This window comes from Pan paniscus, chromosome 19 (genome assembly GCF_029289425.2).
Source record: "Pan paniscus chromosome 19, NHGRI_mPanPan1-v2.0_pri, whole genome shotgun sequence".
In the NCBI taxonomy this organism is placed as follows: Eukaryota; Metazoa; Chordata; class Mammalia; order Primates; family Hominidae; genus Pan; species Pan paniscus.
This window is the reverse complement of record NC_073268.2, coordinates 85455357-85479129: the sequence shown is the minus strand read 5'-3', so window position 1 is coordinate 85479129 and position 23773 is coordinate 85455357. Positions and strand designations below refer to the sequence as shown.

General features: G+C 42.1%; 1 protein-coding gene across 2 annotated transcripts in view; it reads right to left on the bottom strand.

Moving 5' to 3' along the window:
• The window catches only part of MAP2K6 (mitogen-activated protein kinase kinase 6), a 139486-nt gene that overhangs the window by 94708 nt on the left and 21005 nt on the right, over positions 1-23773 (bottom strand). The window contains exon 1 of one of the 2 annotated variants that reach the window (XM_008961092.6): positions 7071-7089. The exons of the other annotated variant lie outside the window; for it this stretch is intronic. Coding sequence (XP_008959340.1) covers positions 7071-7089 — 19 coding nt within the window. Of the gene's footprint in view, positions 1-7070; positions 7090-23773 lie in introns of those variants that run through there. 2 annotated transcript variants of the gene reach the window in all.

Below are 23773 nucleotides of genomic sequence, written 5' to 3'. Positions count from 1 at the left end.
TAGAGGTTGCTATTCATGTTCAACTTTGCACACCAGCAAAGGAGGTTAGAACCAAACACAAATTTTTTTATAAGGTTGCCAACCTCTAAGAGGTTTGCTTTAATGTGCTCCAAAAGGTCAGTGAATTTGAAAATAAGGAAGTCCCTGGTGACTTTTGAGAGAAGAGTTTTGGTGGAGAAGTGGGAAGAGAAGGCAGACTACAACAGAGAACGGGGACAGGGGCGACACACCATGAACTTGACAGGAAAGTAACACCTGCAAAGAAACAGGACAATTACTAGAAAAGGCCACAGATGCTAACAAAAACTTCTTTTCTTTCCTGAAACCTGGAGACACTGCACAAGGTAAGAGTATTTCAATAATGGGAATGAAAGCCAGGTGGAAATCTAGGGACAGTAGGAGAACGATAGTGCTATTAACAGCAACAGGGAAACTGGAAAGGTAGATGGGTATAGACCACAACAGAGTTAACACTAATTTTGAAGGTGAGCATCTTCACTCCACAGTTTTGGGGAAAATCAGAGACAACTAAAGAGTTAAAATTTGCCCTGGAATGTGGTCCTTATACTTCAGGGTGATAAGAATCTCCTGAGGTATTTGTTTAAAATACAGCGGCCCTCCCCACTGGGATTCTGATTCAGTAAGTAGAGGGCAGGTCCTTGAATGTACATTTTAAGAAAGGAGCGGCAGGGTGCAGTGGCTCACGCCTGGAATCCCAGCACTTTGGGAGGCCGAGACAGGCAGATCACTTGAGGACAGGAGTTTGAGACCAGCCTGGCCAAGATGGTGAAACCCCATCTCTACTAAAAATACAAAAATTAGCCGGGCTTGGTGGCGGGCACCTGTAGTCCCAGCTACTTGGGAGGCTCAGGCACGAGGATCACTGGAACCCAGAAGGCGGAGGTTGCAGTGAGCCTAGATGGCACCATTGCACTCCAGCCTGGGCGACAGAGCAAGATTCTGCCTCCAAGAAAAAAATGAAAGAAAGAAGGAGGGACAGAAGGAAGGAAGGAAGGAAGGAAGGAAGGAAGGCAGTTGCAATTTTGTTAGGACTCCCTGAATTCTAAGGTATTGTGTTATAGGTAGTAATGGGCCATAATTTGAGACCAGCCTAGAGCAGTGCTTCCCGAACTTTAATGTGCACAAGAATCTTCTGCAGACATTGCTAGAAGACAGATCCTGATGCAGCAGCTCTGGGGTGAGATTGGAGATCCTGCCTTTTTTGTTTTGTTTTGGTTTTGGTTTGGGTTTGAGACAGCATCTCGCTCTGTTACCCAGGCTGGAGTAGTGTGATCATAGCTCACCACAGCCTCTATCTCCTGGGCTCAAGCAATCCTCCAGCCTCAGCCTCCTGAATAGCTGAGATTCCAGGCACAGGCCACCGTGCCCAGCTAATTTTTGTTTGTTTGTTTGTTTGTTTTTAGCTCAAGTGATCCTCCTGCCTCGGCCTCCCAGAGAACTGGGATTACAGGTGTGAGCCACTGCACCCAGCTGCAATCCTGCATTTCTAACAAGCTCCCTGATGTTGCCAGGCTGCTGGTCTGCAAGTCCAGGGACCATACTTGGAGTAGCAAGCCCCCAGGGAAGGACAGACTTTAATAAGAAGAGGATCCCCTGTGAAAATTCCAACTTGAGCTCCTTTGTTCATTCAGACATTCATACAAATACCAACTGTGAGCCAAACACTGAAGATTTCCAGGTAAATACCACTCAACCTGGGGGATAAACGTGTCCACAGGCATCAGATAAGACAGGGAAAATAGTGTAATGGTGCTGGCATGGGAGTCCTTCCTCAAATGCTTCCTATTAATGCACAAAGGTAATTAGAAGGACTAGCAAGGGCCATGCTTTGATCTGCTAAATCCCAAGCTGCATCCTTCAACAGAAGAAACCACCATTGTAGAGAGATGCTGAGGTCTCTCTGGGGTAGGAACTCTTGCTGAGGAGGTCTCACAGAAAAGACATTTGATTTAGATCAGAGAGAATGGTTCCACAAGGAAAAGGAGATGTTCTAGAAGGGAACAGCATATGCAAAAACGTGGGTTGTGAGAGGATTCCGTATGCGCGGCCGTGAAGCAGTAGGTCAGGTAGGGCGTCCAAGCTAAGAAGCTGGCATTTATCAGTCAAATGGAAGTGTCCAAAGGAAGCAGCAGGGACAACTTTAAAACGGAAGCGTGGGGACAGATGTGTTGTAGGAAGATAGTCAGCAGCAGTGCAGGGCAGGGATTTGTAGAGTGATGTAAGTGTAGAGTGGGGTAAGAGTACTCATGAAATGGTCGATACCCACAAGAAAGCAATTAACTAGGATGAAGGAGGAAGGCTAGGTGGGGAGACATCTCTGGGTAGAAATAACAGGGTTTAGTGGTGACAGACCAGTGGGGAAAAATCACTTAGGGCAGACATCACCAGACGCCTAGACCCCACTGAGAAAACAATTGATCCAGTCAAGCAAATCTCTGTACACAACAACACCTCACCCTCCAATTACCATCCACCTTATGAACGTCACAGTTGGGTAGCTCTGAGTAGACCAAACTCTAATGAGTTTCAATATCTGATAATTACAATGGAGAAGGTTAATTCAAGCCAATCTCTAGAATCAATGATTTCCTGAAGTTCTAAAGACATAAAATTGCCTTACTTTAAAATAAGACTCAACACAAACCCCAGGCCATCCCTAACCAAGTTTCTTCTCTGTAATGGAACAGAAGAGACATCTCAAGACACAGGTGTTATTTTCCACCAAAGAGGCCCGAAGCATAGGCACTCACCGCTCCAGACCAGCCACAGCCAGGTTCCTAGAAGGTCCACTAAACAGGATGATCAACTACACCCAGTTTGCTCTGGATGTTTCTGGGTTTAAAACTGAAAGGCCAGGACAGGCGCTGTGGCTCACGCCTGTAATCCCAGCACTTTGGGAGGCCGATGCGGGCGGATCTACTGAGGTCAGGAGTTCGAGACCAGCCTGGCCAACATGGTGAAACCACATCTCTATTAAAAATACAAAAATTAGCCAGGCGTTGTGGCACGTGCCTGTAATCCCAGCTACTCGGGAGGCTGAGGCAGGAGAATCGCTTGAACCCGGGAGATGTAGTTTGCAGTGAGCCAAGATCGCGCCATTGCGCTCCAGCCTGGGCAACAAGAGCAAAACTCTGTCTTAAAAAAAAAAAAGCAAAAAACTGAAAGTCCAGGAACCCACTCAGTCCCAGGCATATCTGTAGGGTTGGTCATGCTATAACTAAACAAATCAGTTTTTAGAACTTAAGTTCCAAAAAATGATTTTTGCATTTTTACAGGGTTAAGGGGGGGGAAAAGAACCAACAAGAATATGCAGAGACCATATGTGGCCCACAACACCTCAACTACTCACCATCTCACTGTTTGTAGAAAAAGTTTGCTAATCCCTAGTTTACGCCAACCATAATGCCCCGCCTTTGACAGGACAGGTTTGAGCATGAAAAAGTGACACAGCTTTGGGTTCCAGGTTCGAAACCTAAAAGAAAGTCGGCTGGGAGCTCCTGAAAAGATTTCCTTCCTGATTAAAAATAATGAGACTCAGGAGAAATACTGTCCTCTCTTCCTGCCTTTCGAGGTTGTCGTATTACATCATGATATTTAGAGCTACAGTAGCCCTCCTGTGACCAGAAAGAAAAAGTCAGGCAATCAGGAATTGCAGGGATACCATCCCTCACCAGGGCATGGCTAAACTACTGAATTAACCAGCCCTGGAACAGTATAAATCCAGTTATCTTCATAAAGGGTGTAATAAATCCCTATTGTTGCAACCACTTTTGTTGGGTGTTTGTTTACATGCAGTGGACAGAATCCTAATCTCTTTCCATTATCCCTCACTAAATGAAGCAACTCTCATACCTCCAATATAATGGAGCTTGGGAAGTTGCAATAGGCATTAAAAATAGTTTGCTCCTAGCTGGAAAATTCTTCAGAACATTGTACCCTTACCTCCCCTCCACCAAAAAAAAAAAAAATGATAGTAAGAATGACTCTCTAACTCTTGCTTAGGAAAGAAAGCACTAAGTCTTTGAAATTTAGCCTATTAAATGCTTGAGCAATTCAGTGTCGTAAGATTAGACCTTCTATTTGTAAAACGAAAAGAATGATGTTTGTAAGCAAAATGCCGTAAGATCCCTTTAAAATGTTCCTACTTGCAAAATATTATTATACCCATATCTATATCTTCAAATGAATTTCCACATATTTTTATCAGATAGTCCTTGAATTTACCTTTTGAATTGTCCTATGTTGCCTTAATAACAAAAATTACCTTTAGCTTAGTCAAATAGGTTATCTCTAAGAAATATCATCAGTTAGGCTGGGCATGGTGGCCCACACCTGTAATCCCAGCAGTTTTGGAGGCAGAGGCGGGTGGATCATGAGGTCAGGAGTTCAAGACCAGCCTGGTCAACATAGTGAAACCCCATCTCTACTAAAAAAAAAAAAATACAAAAATTAGCCGGGCATGGTGATGCGTGCCTGTAGTCCCAGCAACTCAGGAGGCTGAGGCAGGAGCATCACTTGAACCTGGGAGGTGGAGGTTGCAGTGAGCCCAGATTGTACTACTGCACTCCAGCCTGGGCAACAGAGCAAGACTTGGTCTCAGAAAAAGAAAGAAAGAAATATCATCAATTATGTATGCACCCATGATAATGTTAGAAGGCTATGCCCTCCGGACACAGTGAGAACATCTGCCCTGATCATTTTCTCTGTAAGACTGGCTTCTAGGAGTAATGGCTTAATCACTGGAACCTGGAAGCTTTCACAAAGCTCAAAGGCTGTCACCACACTCACTGATGGAGGAAGCGCTTCTGGCTAGAAATATAGACATCAGTCAAATCCCAATAGCTTCCTGATATTTCTTTTATTGCTCCTACCAAACCACAACAAAGAGTTTTTGACCGTGTCACTAGGAAATACGTTTTTCTGAAAATAGCCTTTAAAATCTGAAAACTCCTATGTTTGCGGCTATAACTGGAGGGCCATAAAGGTTACCGACACGGGTAAATTTCCTTCTTTATTCCAGCATCTAAAGCAAATGTTCAGGACTTTTCTTTCTTCTTTAAATCCAAGGACGTGATTCTCAGCCTTGGCTGCACATTGGAATCCCCCGGGAAGCTTTAAAATATAATGATGCCTGGGCTATCCCTGGAGTTCTGATTAATTGTTCCAAACTCAGCCTGGGCATTGAGATGTCTAAAAGTTTCCCAGGTAATTGTAATTTACACCCAAGGTGAATGGTAAGTAGAAGAAAATCTAACTAAGAACTATACCCAAGACAAAAATTGCTAAATTGCATTTACAAAGGGCTAAAAGAGAGGACTAGAAAAGGTTTCTCCTACTATTCAAGACTTCCAAAAAAGAATAGAAAATTATCAATCAATAAGCAATTCAAATATATATGCATACATATGCATTCTAAATTACTTAAAAGGAGAGAGGTGAGCAGGAGAAAGAGGCCAAAATAAAGGAAAGAAAATGAATGTGTTTGACCCCCTTAATCATCAGTCTTACAGTTGAACCTACATCTCCATGTCCACACCTTGCTTTAAGTGCAGCAAAATCATTTTTTCAAGTACACCTAACAGCAAGCTACTGCCCAAGGGCCAAATCTGGCCCACCACCTCTTTTGGTAAATAAAGTTTTATTGGAATGCAGCACTTGGATTCATTTGCCTGTCATCTGCCTGCCTTCACAGCAGCAGAGTTGCCACAGAGACTGTACGGCCTGCAAAATTTTAAATATTTACTATGTGGCCTTTCACAGAAAAAGTTTTCAGACCACTGCTCTAGTTCTATCACGTAGTTTGTCATACCAGGAATTAATGCATCTCCCTTTTATTCTCCTCCCACTAGTGCCTATCCCAGAAATCTGCACTCCTGTTCCTGCCAAACTCCTGCTCTGCATCATCAGGTAATCCCCAGCAAAAGGCAAAGTGTCTCCATGAGTCACTTCGTCCCAACGCTTAAATGGTGTTGGCTTCTTAGCTATGACAGGGACATCACAGAGCACCTGGTTGAGGCTGTCACTCTGTGCAATAACCAGCTTTCGGCCAAATGAAAGACAGCACCAAAGTCATCACCAACTGACTATAATTGAATATGCCAATGTTAAGATGCAAACAAAGACATTTTATATTATGCTTTGGTACGACCTAAATCCTTATCGCCCTAATCAACTTCTGCTTTTGCCTAATTAAATTTAATTGTCATCATCTGCTTTGCTACTTTGCTAAAACCTAAACAATCCATTTTAAAATTATCCCCATAGTTCTACTATTTCTTTGCAAAATTTTTACTACGGTAGCAAAAAATAGAGGCTATTGTAAGAGCCCCTCATCTGTCTTATTATTTGCTTGCTTTCACCTACACCTATCTCTGTGTTTTTAAATAGAAATGAAACTCCACTTTAATCTTCTGGAAGGAAGACAGTGGGAAAGACATGTGAATCTACTGCTATCTAGATTTCTTGAAATTTTCCTATGAGGCAGGTAGGGCTTTAAAAATAATGTGATACGCATTTGCTTACAAGATGAAAGTTCTCTTCTCTATCCACCTGTAAATTATTATCTTCCCTTTAGCTATCTGGTAATGAATTGTGGATTCAATACTCAGACATCCAAGGCAGGAACAGAGAAGGTAGGCATCTTATACTTCCTTTCCCTTACTCCTAATATCATTAGGGTAGAATGTGTCAAATTCAGTACTACTGACATTTTGAGCTTGCCCATTCTTATTGTGGGGATGGTCCTGTGCAGTATAAAATACTCAGCAGCATGCCCGGCCTGTACACACTAGATGCCAGTAACACCCTCCCCCTACCCCAGTTATGAAAACCTAAACTGCTTCCAGATGTTGTAAATGTACCCTAGGGGTAACCTCCCACCCTCCGTTGAGAAGCACTGCGTTAGGGGAACTTGTCCATAGACTCTACCTACACCCTTGTGGCCGCATTCCTACTGCCTCCATCCCCACCGCTGCTACTTTAGCTCAGGCCTTCATCATCTTCAACATGGACTATTACAGTACACTCCCAACAGCCTCCTTGCCACCCACCTCCAGGGATCTCACACATTCTCCAAACTGCCAGCGGTGTGCAGTGGATGCTGGAGTGCACCACCAGAATCACCTTCAGCCTGAGGCACTCTCTCCTCTAGTTGCTGAGCCTTCTCCAGGAACTGCCCTCAGGGAAAGAGAACCACTTCACTATGGTTATGTGCCCCTCTGCAGGGGCAGCCTGTATCCAGTCATGCTCAGCACAGGGGTATAAAGGCCTGACCTCTCTGCCTCTCTGGATAGGGCCACTCCACCTCCAAAGCTTCCCTGTGGGACCAGGTGAATCTGTTACAGCTGGTTCCTCATTCAACTCCTCCTTTGCCTAAACCTGCTTTGTTAGCATCCCCTCAAATGCTGGTCCCAAGAACACTCCCCAGTAAACTTCCTGTATGCAAATCTCCCCTCTTGGGTCTCTTTCCTGAAGGGCAAGACCAAAAACACAGAGCTGTCTTTCTAGATTACAAACCTGACCATGTTTCTTCCCTGCCAACCTTTCCACATTCACTTCTCATCGCCTGCACTGAAGAGTCCTAAAATAATTTTTAGAGTCGCATCAAGGGGTCACAATCAGTGATCTGCTGCGAAAGCAGCTCTTTGGTTTGTGGGGTGGGGAGAGAAGGCCCTAATGTGTAGCATTTGCTGATTTCCACGGTGCAAATATTTCCACCACTGTTGATCTCCAGCTACCACCGGCTTGCAACCGGCTTGCAAAATGACTGGCTATGTAATAACCAGCTCCCATAAGCCAGACACAAGCCAGCTTGAGCACACCACTGATAGCCCCTGACCATTCGCTATTGTTAACTCTAATTGTTTGCCTTCGCTTCAGCCATGACAAATTCTTGCAAATCTCAGACCTCCAGGATGCGCTGAGGTTCTGTGCCCTTATTCACGCTGTTTTCTCTGTCTAGAGTATGTTTCCTTTCCCTGTCTGACTCATGCAAACCTACTCAATGCTCTGGATCCAGCTCACATAAAATCTCTTCCATAAACATTTTCAGGATTCACCTCCACCCATCCCATTTCACTCAAAGGTGAAGCAGAACCCTCCTTTTTGTGTGTCTGCATGTGTTATAAATACTTTCTATCATAGTGCTCTTCCTATATTTTATTACATATTTCTGTTTACAAAACTCTACTGTCTAGACTGTAACTACTCTGAGGGCAGGGTCTTATTTATATTTTTAGTAACTGGCAAAAAGTATACTCATGAGATGTGTTTAATGAATAAACTAAAAAAAAAAAAAATTGGCCCCACTTCCTAGCTCAACTTTATCATGAAGTACAAGTCTTAAAAATGTCTCAAGGAAAAGACATTCCGTTGCCCCAAATGTGAATCATAAGTTTGACCTCCCACGTCCTACTTCCAGAATGTTTCAGAGAGGCAAAGCATGGATGAAGGCTGGGACAGGGCATGACCTCTAAGGCTTCATCCCAAACCCAAGGGTCTCTGTATCAAGGAAAAAAGCACTTGTGGAAACAGGAGCAATTTTTGTTGGTCCAAGGGGAGGGTGCAGGTGCACCATCTGGTTACCTCCTGGCCAGGCAACTTGGAGACCAACCTTTTCAGATGCTACTGCCTCAGACTCAGAGTCAAGCTGAGTACTTTATTGTGATTCATTTTTAAATCAAACTACATGAATTCATGCAGTGCCTACTGCTTGTAAAATGCTGTATCTTTAAAATAAGAATAGAAAGGCCAGGTGTGGTGGCTTAGGCCTGCAATCCCAGCACTTTGGCAGGCCGAGGCAGGTGGATCACCTGAGGTCAGGAGTTCAAGACCAGCCTGGCCAACATGGTGAAACACCGTCTGTACTAAAATTATTAAAAAAAAAAAAAAAAAATTAGCCAGGTGTGGTAGTGCACACCTGTAGTCCCAGCTACTTGGAAGGCGGATGCAGGAGAATCACTTGAACCTGGGAGGCGGAGGTTGCAGTGAGCCAAGATTGTGCCACTGCACTCCAGCCTGGGTGACAGAGTGAGACTCCATCTAGAAAGAAAAGAAAGAAAGAAAGAGAAAGAAAGAAAGAAAGAAAGAAAGAAAGAAAGAAAGAAAGAGACAACCAACAGCTCAGAGGACTCTGAGGAGTAATAATCATCCCTGCTTTTAACTCAAATGTACCTCCCCACCCAAAAAAACTTCTGCAAAACAAAGAAAAATAACCGTAAACTCTTCCACAGCACCTGCTTGCTGTATACCACTTCTTTTTTAAAGCCTTCACATATATTAACTATCTATGTATAGTTTATGTACTATATATTATATGTAACATTTATATGATGTATATTATATAGCATATAATACTAGTATTAACTCTATGTCCTGGATACCAGTATCATCCCCATTTTACAGATTAAAAAACAGAGATGTTAAGTAATTTGCCTAAGACTACACAGCTAGTAAGTGGAAGAGCAGGGATTTGAACCCAGGTAGCCTGGCTCCAAAATCCATGCCCTTCATAATGCTAAAAGAAAGAGAAAAACGCTCCTTTACAGCTTTTCTCCACTGTCATCGAAAGATAGGTAGTATCCCTTTCAAAGACTGTAACCCGGGAGTGCCGGCCTTTGCCCTTAACCTTGGCATGCCACACATGGCTGATCACCTGCAACAGCTACACCCAGCCAGCCCTACACCTACTAACACCTCCGTTGTCAAGGAAGCCTTTATTTTTAACAACTTCAGTGTGTGGAAATGCCATGAATCCCAAGGACAGAAGAAAAGAGAGGCGAAAAAGGAAAGGCAACTCCACCTCCGGCAATGAAGACAAATCCCTCTGAGCAATGCTGCAAAGCGCCAGGATGAGTTAAAGCAGCAGGAGGACATCCGGCCCCGCAAACAATCAGTTCACTGACCAGGGAGAAGGAGCCTTCTCATTACCTGGGGATGGCTAAAAGAGTGAGCCACAGGGGGTCAAGAGTGGAGATGTGGCTGAGAAAAAAAAAGCAGAAAGAAAATACAATGGAGAATGAAAAGAGCCCTGGCCAGGGCCGGCTGCAACTGGGAGTGAGGCCAAGGCAGTGATGGGCAGACTCGGCAGCAAGCAGCAAGACAGCCATGGGGGAACCACAGACCTCCAGCCTCGGGCTGGGAACAGAAAGGTCCGCACCTTAGCAACCTTAATGGGCTCTCCATGCACTGCAGACCAGCAAAATGACTGTGTTTCCTAAATAAAAAGTTAGACTACATTTAAGTGACAAGAAAAAAAAGACAGTGATTTTTTAGAAAGAGTCCAGTGAAAAACAGAGTCAAATTAGGCCTCTGCACTCAGAAAGCTAAACTCGAATTTGAAAAAAAAAAAAAAAAAAACATATTACAATATTTCCCTACAGGGCTAGATAATTGAGCCATTGCTAGTGGGGTAAGGGGTCCTGGGGATATACATTAGAAACAACAAGACAAATTAGGGAAACGCTGTAACAATACTTAGGTGAGTCTGTCAGGGTTTATTGATAGAAGAGGCATTTAAAGATGCCTCCCTGTTTCAGTCCCAGGCTAACGGGCTGACTTCCCTTCATCTCTACCCCAAGAACGGCTCAGTCCTCTTTCTGCTGTATTCCAGATGCAGCCTCTCAATTTCGGGTTGAAACAGCCCTGTTTGCCAACTGACCTCAACAGTCTGGCAGTTCTGCACTCCCCTGGACTCAGCCCAGTCTCTCCCTTAGCAAGTCTCCCCAGCACGGGCTCCCCGCTAGGAATAAGCGTCCCTCAGCTCCTGCTCACTCCTAGTACACCTTCATTAACTGTCTCTTCCCTGATCCACTAATGCTCACCCTTCTGAATGCCCCAATGGCCCAAACTAAGCCGTTGCCCTATTTCTTTCTTTCTTCATCTCCTTCCTCCTCCAATGCCTTTTACTCAACTGCCTTCCATGCAATCATCAAATTCCAATTCCTAGCCGGGCATGGTGGCTCACGCCGGTAATCCCAGCACTTTGGGAGGCCAAGATGGGCACATCACTTGAGGTCAGGAGTTCAAGACCAGCCTGGTCAACATGGTAAAACCCCGTCTCCACTAAAAATACAAAAATTAGCGAGGCATGGTGGCAGGTGCCTGTAATTCCAGCTACTCGGGAGGCTGAGACTGGAGAATCACTTGAACCTCAGAGGCAGAGGTTGCAGTAAACCAAGATCATGCCACTGCACTCCAATCTGGGCGACAGAGCAAGACTCCATCTCAAAAATATAAAAATGACATTAAAAAACTCCAATTCCCAAACCTACTTCTACATGAAACTATTTTGTATGTAAGAAACAAAGGTTAGGCTGGGCGTGGTGGCTCACACCTGTAATTCCAACACTTTGGGAGGCCGAGGCGGGTGGACCAACTGAGGTCAGGAGTTCGAAACCAGCCTGGCCAACATAGTGAAACCCCGTCTCTATTAAAAATACAAAAAGCAGCCAGGCGTGGTGATGCATGCCTGTAATCCCAGCTACTAGGGAGGCTGAGGCAGGAGAATTGCTTGAACCTGGGAGGCGGAGGTTGCAGTGTGCTGAGATCATGCCATTGTACTCCAGCCTGGGCAACAAGAGTGAAACTCCGTCTCAAAAAAAAAAACAAACAAACAAAGGTTATAATAAAATACAAAGTTATATAAATCACCCACAACATCAAGTGGTCCAATGAATGACCACTTCAGATAATTGCATAATTCAATATCTTTAAAAAAAAAAAAAACCTTATTCTTAAGTCTAGCAATTGTGTTTTCCAGTACCCATTCTGCAATAAGCTCAAAGCACAGCAATTGTAAAAGGGTGGAGGAGGCGTTCGTGCATGTACTTTGGCGTCTGTGGGGGGTACTCAAATGATATCCAAAAGGCAGGGTAAGCAGAAGCAATGAGACTGAGTGGCTCTGGAGTGCCCCTGATCGAAGTTGGCGTCCCGACTCTGCAATTAACTACTTCTGTGACTTCAGAGAAAATTACTTAACCTCCCTGAACTTTGGTTTCCTCACCTGTGAAAGGAAGAAACAACACATACCTAATAGGTTAGTAGTGAAGGAGCAATGAGCTGATACACATGAGAGCTCTGGAATACAGTAAGTATCTATCAACATTGGTGGAGAAACTGAGGTACAGAAAATGGCTTAGCTCAGCCAGTCCTACTTCTGATTTAGCCTGAGTAACATGATTCTTAATCCAGCAATTCAATCTCTTAGCATTTAGTATAGCTTAGGCTTTCTGTGTGTCACTCAAAAAATTTGTTGACTAATGTAAATCCAGGCTGTATCCTTGTATTGTGTTCCCATTCCCTAGCAGAATGCTAGAGTTCTGTTGCTTAATGGAAAACTGTCAATTATTGGCTTGAATCTTGATATTCTTAGGCCAAATGATAGATCCACCCTCCCCCATCCCGGTGTCTATTAATCACCAGAAGAGACTACAGCAATAAAAGTAAATATAATGCTAAGGTAGCAGCTGGTAAAACAACATGCTGCATACCCAAAATACCTTTATTGCAGGGTAAAAAATAAGCACTTCTTTTCTTGCTTAAAACCCTTAACTCCTTAGGTGTATGTGTACCCATTTGATTTCTTATGCAGTGTTCAATACATATTTTAATAAATTGAAGTAAATTGGAACTAAACCTAAGATTGATACATTTGAAACTGAAGCTGATAGTATAAATATCTCAAAATAAGAAAAAGAGACCTGCACAAGCTTTACTTTTCCAAGCCAGATTAGAGAAATGCACCATATCTCTCATCTAAATAACTATTAAGGAGAAATAAAGGTAGTGTGTATGTCCTGTCAACCCAATTATTACACATAAATCAGGAGCTCTTTTAGTATTCTTAATGACGCAGGCTTTAAAAGCAATTCATTTGTTACCCAGAGAGAATTCTTATAGGGAAATACTCATGGTTCAGTGAGAAGAATATTTAAAAAAAAAAATGGAGAGATTCGGTCCTAGCCTTGGGTTCACCAACTGGTAGTCATGTAAGCCCAAAACAAGTTACTTCCTTTAAATATGCAGAAGTTTTCTCATCTACAAAACAAGAAAAATATGTATTCTTCTTTGTTAACTTTTTAATATGAACCAAACAACATTTATCCATGATTTGATCTTTGATTTCTGAAAATTGTTCACAAATCAAGGCAGGGCTGTCCACATTTACAATTTCACTTTTGTTAAATGAACCAGAATTAGCTTACTGACAGACAGACTTAGCTAAGGCTGAGCCAGCCCTTTTGCTTTTGAGGTCAGGAAGTAATCTAAGACCCAAGAGTTTTCTCTCCACTGCTTAACTTCCCTGAGTCAAGTTTCCTTCCTCTACCTCGGAGTTGGTAAAATTTCTTTCTGATGAAAATGTACTCTGGGGCCGGTGTGGTGGCTTATGCCTGTAATCTCAGCACTTTGGGAGGCCGAGGTGGGCAGATCACCTGAGGTCAGGAGTTTGAGACCAGCCTGGCCACCATGGTGAAACCCCATCTCTACTGAAAATACAAAAATTAGCCGGGCGTGGTGGTGCACACTTGTAATCTCAGCTACTTGGGAGGCTGAGGCAGGAGAATCTCTTGAACCCGGGTGGCAGAGGTTGCTGTGAGCCAAAATCGTGTCACCGCACTCCAGCCTGGGCAACAAGAGTGAGTCTTCATCTCAAAAAATAAAAATAAAAATAAAATAAAATGTGCTTTGGATTTCCAGTAAGTCTCCAGTAAATGAAAGTTAGTGGCATGTATGCAATAGCCAACTTGGAGAGTTCAGTGGACGTTTGTCATGCATTTGCCATCTTCATTCCCTTTTATGTTTGGTGACTCTTCCACCTCTTGAGGCAGAGTCTGCTATCCCTTATAGGAGCTAAAAGTGCTGGATACTCATCTCCCAGCATTCATTGCAGCTAAAGTGTGGGCCCTGGGCAACCACTGCCACCTCAGAATCAGTCCCCAGTGATGCAGACATGGAGAGACTGCAAAGGATCCATTTTGGGACTTGACAATGATAGCAGCAGCCCCATCCAGTTGGGGAGGCTTTATTGGCAGCAGTTTTGTTGAACTGGTGGTAGCTGTGTTATATTGCACCAGACCCCTTCCTTCAATATGTTTCGGGGCTTCACTCCAGCTGGATTGCCTCTTATTCTAGTTCTCTGGCCCTGTGGAGTGAGCTACACCAAATTCTTTTGATGGATTCTTTTTCTTGCCAAAATTGGCAAGAATCCGTTTCTTTTAACAAAAAACTCATTGACCCAGAAATCATCCTCAAGGCCAAGAAATCAACCAGGACCAGCAGAGTACCCTGCTCTATCCTAAAACCTCCCAGTGAGGTGCCACTAAACCTCCTGACTCCATTCAACCTTTCCATTTACAATATATATCACACAGTGAACCACAGGGATGAAAGGGGGAAATCCCAAAAGTAACCAAATTGTAGTTCAATGGTACAGAAAGACAAACCTAGGAGATTAGATCATCTAAAATATTTTAGGACCAACCCTACTCAGACCTTTTATATGGAAGCAGAATGGGATGTTAGAAGAAGAGCACGGACTTTTTAGTGAAATAATCTTTAAAAATCTAGTTTTGGTCATTCCCTTCATCATCTCTTGTCCTTCAATATCCTAAGGACAATACACCCAGACACATCCCAGTTGTAGCAACAAACTGATACCCCACACAGGACATGTTTATGCCTCCTTTGCTTTTCCCAGGCCTATCACTGTGACTAAAATGCATTCCTCTTTCTGGAGAACTCTTATCCTTCAAAATACAGCTCAACAAGCCCTTCCTTTGTGAATCTTTCTTAATTCCACCTCTCCCCCTACCAACTTATCACTACTTTCTCTGCGTTATCGGAATCTCTACTGTGGCCACTGTGCTTCCCTCGGTTTTGAGAGTGTCAGTCAACCCCTTTACCCTAAACCCCAGTGATGAGCTCCCAAGACAAGTGAAAGTCTTACTAGGGCAAGGATTAGGGTAAGACAAGTGTGGCACCTAGGGCACAAACTTTATGCAAGTACATAAAACTGGTCCTTACCCATCTTTCTTTCTTCAGTAACTACCTCAGAGAACTACCGTAGAATAACCGCTCAGATTTTTATCAACTGAATGGTCAATAATATAACAAAGTGTATAGGATTCAGAGAATATTTTATATGACGTAGAGAGGGTAGGGTCTAATACTACCACAAACAGGTCGGATAACCTTCCTGAAGCTTGTAACCTGGCCAAATGGGAAGAACTACACAGCCTCCATGGCGCCTTACACTGCCATGGTCTATTGCTTGGTTACTCCAAGTTCAAAGGAAGTTCACAGAGGAAGAGATCAGGACAGAAGGGAACAGCCACAGAAGACTCCAGCACTTGTGCTGAGGGCTGACAAATGCATGGATGGGATTTGAAGGGGAAGGAGGGGAAATGGACATTCTAAGAATAAACATAAGGTATGAGAGAGGTACAATAAATTCAAGGTAAATAAAGATAAGAGGCTGACTAGAGGAAAGAATGCATGTTAGGGTGTGAAAAACAAGCTGAATATAAACTGGATGGTCTGGGTGGGAAGAGACAATAAAACACCTTGGAAAATCAAGCAGGAAAATTCTGGGGTTTGGGACTGAGCAATAGGATGGAAAACACTGTTTTATATTAATAGAAGACCAAGAGCTATAATTACTGAATCTCTATTAGATGCCAGATATGTTTAGGTATTACACATAAATAAACTTATTTCATCCTTGAATCAAACCTCTGCAGTTGCTATTATCACCATCCCCACTTTACAGATGGGGAAACTGAGATTACTGAAGTTAAGTCAAGTATTCAAGGTTACACAGCTTACAATTGGCAGAACCAGATTTAACTTGTGCTTTTTGCCCTGAATACACACCTTAGGTAATGCATGTTGAAAGACAAAGGGACAAAGGGAACTAGGTTTGTCTTTCTGTACCATTGAACTGCAATTTAGTTACTTTTGGATTTCCCCCTTCCATCCCTGTGGTTCACTGTGTGATATATATTGTGAATGAAAAGAAAGAAACCAGATGATTTAATGTCCACAGGCTTATGAAAACAATGCTATTATGGACAGAGGTTGGGAAATTGAGAAGGAAACAAAACTGGGATAAAGAAAGCAAAACAACTGCATTTTTTGTGATAGTTATCAAGTATGAAGTGGTGGCAGATGAAGTCAGAAGTGTCTTTCAAGGAGGGAGACCATCAGGATTAAGGATCCAAGGAGAGGCAAGATCTAGGGAGCAAGATCTGGAAGTTGCCATCATGAGAGGTAAAATCCAGAGGTCTGGAAACAGTGAAGCGCTCTTAGAGCAACAGCATACCTCAAGAGAAAAGCCATTCTGGGAAGGGTCCACATTTGGGAGGGAGAAGATGAAGAAGGAGTCAAGAGGTAACAGAAGGAATAATCAAACTAACAGGAAAGTGAGAATAGCACTGTGTTTATAAAAAGGTAACTAAATGGATTTTCAATAAGTACAGATAGCACAAATCAAAGAAAATGTCCAGAAGAAAGTTACTTCCTCTCCCCACAGGGAGAGTGTCAGATAAGACCTAGTAAAAAATCAAGACCTCTACCACCGTTGAGTGGTAGCAAAACCACCCTCTCTACAGCATCAGTGGAGGCCAGATGGGGAGCAGAAACCAAGTGCCTTTCTCCCTCCCAGCCAGAGAACTGTCAGTGGAGGCCTAGGAGGAAGCCTGAAGCACCCCCACCTATCAGTAACAGGGAGTCCCTTCTCTCCAGGTGTCAACAGAGGCCCCGTGGAGAATCTAGATGTCTACACCCACCTGGCAGTAAGGAGGCAGCACCCCCTTTCAGCCACCAGGTTAGTGTCAGAGGAGATCTTCTAAATCATAAGGTTTAGGTAAGAATCATAAGAATTAAGTAAGAATCGGATATCACAAAATGTCCAGATTTCAATCAAAAGTCACTTGTCATACCAAGAAATAGGAACATCTCAAACTGAATAAGAAAAACAATCAATATTGAAACGACACAGAAGTGAGAATTACCTGACAAGAATTTTAAGGCAGCCATCAACGAGCATTTGAATATGCCTGAAACAAATGACAAGAGGACATCTCAGCAAAGAAATTGCATATATAAAGAAGAATCAAATGGAAAATTTAGAACTAGAAAAATACAACAACCAAAATTTAAAAACTCAATGGATGGTCTCAAGAGCAGAATGGAAGATACAAAGCAGAGAATCAATAAATTTGAAGACATATCAATAGAAATTACCCAATTTGAAAAATAGAGAGAAAATAGACCTGAAAAAAAATCTTCAGGGACATATGAAACTATAACAACAGACATAACATTTGAAATCTCAAAAGAAGAAGAGAAAGAATTTGAGGCTGAAAAAGTATTCAAAGACATACAATCTTCATTGGTTAATTGAGGGACTAAAAAACAAACAAAAAAAATACAGTCACACCCCACATCATGACATTTCTGTCCTACATACACAATGGCGGCCCCATAAGAGTATAATGCCATATGTTTACTATACCTATAGTCACATAACACATGAATGTAATGGCTGACATTTGAGAAAGGTATATATTATCTGCACACACACATACACACACACACACACATATATATACACACTCACACATGTGCCCCTATGGATTCATGCTGTGCAAACTCCAAATAGGATAAACTCAAAGAAATTTAATGAAAACATATCATAGTAACCAGAAAACTAAAGAAAAGAATCTTGAAAGTAGCCAGAAACAGTGCATTATGTATCAGAGAAAATAAGTTGAGTAACAATAGATTTCTAATCAGAAACAATGGAGGCTAGAAGGATTCAGCACATTTTTCATGTGAAAAAAAAAAACCTGTCAACCCGGAATTCTATAGCCAGAGAAAATACCCTTCAGAAATGAAGGAAAAATCAAGAAATGTTCAGATAAAGAACAACTCTGAGAATTTTTCACCAGCAGATCTACTGTTTTTTAAAAAAAATGGCTAAAAGAAGTTCTCTAAAGTGAAAAGAAATGATAAAAGAAGTCACAGGTGAGCTGTGAAAGCAATGTTAGTATTAAAGAGAAAGTAGGTATCACACTATGAGATGCAGAACAGAATGGGTGGTTTTGAAAAGGAAGAAGCCAGAGGGGACCACTGTAAGTCACAAGAGGAGATGAGTTATATGGGGTGAGGCTGGGGTAGGGATAGGGAAGTAAGGCATACTGATTGGAAAGTACAGAGGGTTCAAGTCTAGGCCAGGCGTGGTGGCTTATGCTTTTAATCCCAGCATTTTGTGAGGCCAAGGCAGGCAGATCACCTAAGGTCAGGAGTTCCAGACCAGCCTGGCCAACACAGTGAAACCCTGTCTCTACTAAAAATACAAAAATTAGCCAGGTGTGGTGGTAGGTGCCTGTAATCTCAGCTACTCTGGAGGCTGAGGCAGTAGAATCACTTGAACCCAGGAGGTGGAAGTTGCAGTGAGCCGACATCATGCCACTGCACTCCAGCATGGGTGATAGAGCAAGACTTCATCTCAAAAAAAAAAAAAAAAAAGAAAGTACAGAGGGTTCAAGTCTCTATTCAGATTCTTTCCAACTATATGCCCTTGGATAATTTCTTACCCTTTCCAAGGCTTGGTTTTCCCCCCTTTTTAATGGTAATAATAGTAGCAACTTCGTAAAACTATTATGAAATTTAAATGAGACAACACTTATACAGTATTTAGCACAGTGTCTGGTGTGTGAATGTAATGGCTCAAGAAATGCTATTCCTATTCTTAGTAGCTAAAGTAGCTATTTTAGCTAGAAGACGAGCTGGCCTAAGGGAATGTTGTTCTCAGGAGGCAAACTTAATACCAAAAGAAATGATTAGAAAAAGAAGGGAAGAAATCAAGAGGGCATACACAGAAGAACAGGGTGGAGTGTGGTGTGGAGGAGATGGCTTTTGGTGCACAGAGCGCAAAGATAACATCAGACAAGAGAAGTAAAGTCCCTCTGATCAGAAAGACGTGTTCAAACTCTGGCACCACAACTTACTAATTGACACAACCTAGAAAAGCAATTTGACCTCCCCAACCTTCAACTCCCTCATCCCAGAAATGGAAATAATAAGCCTGACCTTACATTTATCATCTCTGAACCTTCTTCACAACTCTGTAGAATGCTAGAAATCTCAGGCATCTAATAAATGATAATATTGTTATTTCTCAGAATAGAGGAAATCGAGAATTGATGAAAGGACACATACAGAGAGAGAGATGGGAAGTCAGCATATGGATGTATGACTGGAGATGAGTCATCTATTTTAGATAGACTCAATCTTTTTAAGAAAAGAGACAAACTCAACTGTTGAGAATGAGAGAGGGCAGGGAGAGATGGAGACCTCATAGGAAAACAGAAGATGTAAGCAATTTTCTCTGCAATTCTCAGAACATTTAAGTTGAAAGGGACCTGAGGAATGACTTAATTCTTTCTCTGCCTCCATTTTATGAATGATAACCGGCAAATTTGTTCTTTAAAGGGCCAGATAGTAAATATTTAGAGCTTTTGAACCAGAGTTTCTGTGCCAATAACCCAACTCTATCATTGCAGTACAAACACAGAGCTATGCAAGTAGGGCTGTGTTCCAATAAAACTTTATTTATAGACACTGAAACTTAAACTCCATGTAATTTTCAGGTTCATAAAATATTCTTTTGACTTGTGTAAAGCATTTTAAAATGTACCAGCTGGGCGTGGTGGCTCATGCCTGCAATCCCAACACTTTGGGAGGCTAAGGTGGAAAGATCTCTTGAGCCGAGGAGTTCAATATCAGCCTGGGCAGCATAGTAAGACCCCATTTCTACAAAAATAAAATAAAATAAAAATTAGCCCAGTGTGGTGGTGCACCTGTAGTCCCAGCTACTTGGGAGGCTGAGGTGGTAGGATGGCTTGAGCCTGGGAGGCCAAGTGAGCCAAGATGGTGCCACTGCATTACAGCCTGGGTGACAGAGCAAAACCACATCTTAAAAAGAAAAAAAAGAAAAGTATCAACAATTTTAGCTCAGAGGATGTACAAAAAAATGCAGAGATTCATAGTTTGCCAGCTCCTACCATATAGTGATTATGAGCTCAGGCTAAAGAGAGTCAGACATGAGTTTGAATCTCTCCCTCACAATTCACTGAAAGTAAAACTTCAGCTATTGTATTTAGTCTTCTATGACTTCCATATAATTTTTTGTGAAGAATTAAATGAGATAATGCACGTAAATTAGCTTAGCAGAAGGCCTGATAGAAAGCCAAACCCAAGGTAACCAAAACAACAAGCAGAAACATTGGACCCAGGGAAATGCAGGCAACCCAATTAGTTAACATCTAAACCAGAATCAAAACCTGTGTGTCCATCTACTCAATGCAATGCTTTTTCCAGTCCCATAGCTATTGGTAGACTTAGCTTTACAACAAGTCAGCCATTCATGTGGCACCAGAAAGTCTCCTGTCCCCCTCGGAAAGGTTTCCTCATCCCTGAGATTTCACCACAGGAGCAACGCACATTCCCCTGGATGAGTTCTCAACTCACTTTCTATTAGCTACACGTAAGTGTAATTTATTGGCTACTTTTTCAGCGGCTCTCTAGATACTAGGTTTTCATAGGAAATATAAAGAGAAAAATGTGGTAAAGCAATGCAACAGAATTATTATTCAGCTATAAAAGGGATGAACCACTGATACATGCTACAACATGGATGAACCTTGAAGACTTTTTGCCAAGTGGTAGAAGTCACACACAAAAGGCCATACATTGTATAATTCCATTTATAGGAATATCTAGAATAGGTGAATCCAAAGAGGCAGAAAAGTAGATTAGTGGCTTCCAGGGACTGCAGGAAGAAGGGTTGAAGAGCAACACCTTCATAAGTACAGGGCTTCCTTCTGTGATGATGATAGTGTTTTGGAATTAGATAGTGGTGATGATTGCACAACCTTGTGAATAAACAAAAGGCCACTGAATTGTATACTCTAAAATCATTAAAATGGTGAATTTTGCATTATGTGTGTTTAACCACAATAAAAATACATACATATACAGTTGGCCCTTGAACATCAGGGGTTTGAACTGCACAAGTCCACTTATATGTGGATTTTTTTTCAATAAAAGTTTCACCAAATGTGTCTGCCTCTCCTGCCTTCCTCTCCACCCCTGCCACCCCAAGACAGCAAAACCAACCCCTCTTCTTCCTCCTCCTCCTTAGCCTACTCAATGTGAAGACGATGAGGATGAAAACCTTTATGATGATCCATTTCCGCTTAGTAAATATATTTTCTCTTCCTGATGATTTTGTTAATATCATTTTCTTTGCTCTAGCTTAGGTTATTGTAATAACATAGTATATAATACACATAACATACAAAATATATGTTAATCAATTGTGTATGTTATTGGTAAGGCTTCTGGTCAACAGTAGGCTATTGACACTTAAGTTTTAGGGGAGCCAAAAGTTATATACAGGCAGGCACGGTGGCTCACGCCTGTAATCCCAGCACTTTGGGAGGCCAAGGCGGGAGGATCGCCTGAGGTCAGAAGTTTGAGACCAGCCTGGCCTACATGGTGAAACCCCGTCTCTACTAAAAATAAAAATAAATTAGCCGGGCCTGGTGGCAGCAACCTGTAGTCCCAGCTACTTGGGAGGCTGAGGCAGGAGAATCACTTGAACCTGGGAGATGGAGGTTGCAGTGAACCGAGATCATACCATTGTACTCCAGCAGCCTGGGTGACAGAGTGAGACAGTGTCTAAAAAAAAATAAAGAAAAGAAAAGAAAAAAAGAAGAAAGAGAGAGAGAAAAAAAATTATATGCAAAGTTTCAGCTGCATGGGGGGGTCAGTGTCCCTAATCCTCACATTGTTCAGGGTCAACTATATAGAGGACACATGAGGATTCTGCAGGTGTGACAAGATATTCTCCTATGAGAAGAAGGAAGAGGAAAGACTAGAAAAGGGAGGGTGAATTTAGCAAAAACCAACTTAGTCCACTTTACAAGTTTGCATAAGGCTCGCCCTGGATACTGATAAAAATAATTTATTTATTCTAAAGGTACTCGTTGACCACCTACTACGTGCCAGGCACCGAGCCTGAATCTGAGGATAAAACATTGTAAACAAGATAGAAAATTCTTAAAATTCTTTCCAAGGTTTAAATAACCAAAGCACAAACTCCCATATAGGTATTTTTGTAAAACTATATAAAAAATATTTACTGTACCATCACTATTATAAAACAAAAATAATTATAGTATTTTTTTATCAATTTTCATTTAACCCTACCTATTAGCATATCCAACAGTGAGCGAAAGGAAGTAAAAGTTCTTTGGATCAAGTAAATCAAAGGGCTGTGCTCTTGGAGGGGGAGGGATTAGGATGGCAGAAGCTCCAGGAAAAGGATGGAATTTAGATAAGATCTGTTAATTTACAAACTTGTTATCTTTCCAAAGCTAAATCTCTACAGAGGACAGAGAAGTGTGACAGCTGTTCACTTCTTTTAAAGTGTTGTTTGCAGTCTAACAATCTAATGCTGGCAGCACATTTGTTTTTTTTTTTTATTTTAAATCGATTCCAAATGATTGGAACATATTTGAAATTATTGTTTTTTTGGCTGGGCACAGTGGCTCACGCCTGTAATCCCAGCACTTTGGGAGGCCGTGGAGGGCAGATCACCCGAAGTCAAAAGTTCGAGACCAGCCTAGCCAACATGGCGAAACCCCATCTCTACTAAAAATATAAAAATTAGCCAGGCATGGTGGCGGGTGCCTATAATCCCAGATACTCAGGAGGCTTAGGCGGGAGAATCACTTGAACCTGGTGGAGGTTGCAGTGAGCTGAGATCATGCCACTGCACTCCAGCCTGGGTGACAGAGCAAGACTCTGTCTAAAAAAGAAAAGAAAATTTTTTTTTTAACTTTTACGAACATCAGATCTAAACCAACTCACAAAGCCAATGCTGTTCTTTCCTTGAAAACTTCACAACCTTTCTTAATTTTACATTCTACCATTTACAACTCTTTCTTTTCTTTTCTTTTTTTTTTTTTTTGAGACAGGATCTCACTCTGTCACCCAGGCTGGAGTGCAATGGCACGATCTCGGCTCAAAACCACCTCCACCTCCGGGTTCAAGCAATTCTCCCGCCTCAGCCTCCCGAGTAGCTGGGACTACAGGCATGTGCCACCACACCTGGCTAATTTTTGTATTTTTAGTAGACACGGGGTTTCACCATATTGGCCAGGTTGGTCTCGAAATCCTGACCTCATGATCCGCCTGCCTCAGACTCCCAAAGTGCTAGGATTACAGGCTGAGCCACGGCGCCCAGCCGCATTTACAATTCTTATTCAAAGGCCATTCTTCCTCTATCTCCATTGTTTATCTTTTATTCCTAGCAGAGTGAAAATGGAAAAATGCATTTTGGAAAACAAACATGGGTCAGTTTTATATATAAATTCAGGTTACTATTAGAAAATGGTTTAAGTCATTCATTTTTTCAAGCTTCGACCAAAAACAAAAGCATGGATGATATCCTTGAGCCCAACTGGAGTGCAGGAAAGGTAAAATGTTTGAGATATTTCATCCGCTAGCATTCACCCATCTTAATTTTACACTTTTGCTTTTGTACCCTATCTCTGTATTCACATTTTTTGGCCTTAATGGATTTTCTTAATCAAATTAGGTAATTCTTTAAATAATAGTATGTAGTGACCGTCCAGTTACAGACAAAAAAACTGAGGCCCAAGGCGGTTAGAGGATGTGGAGG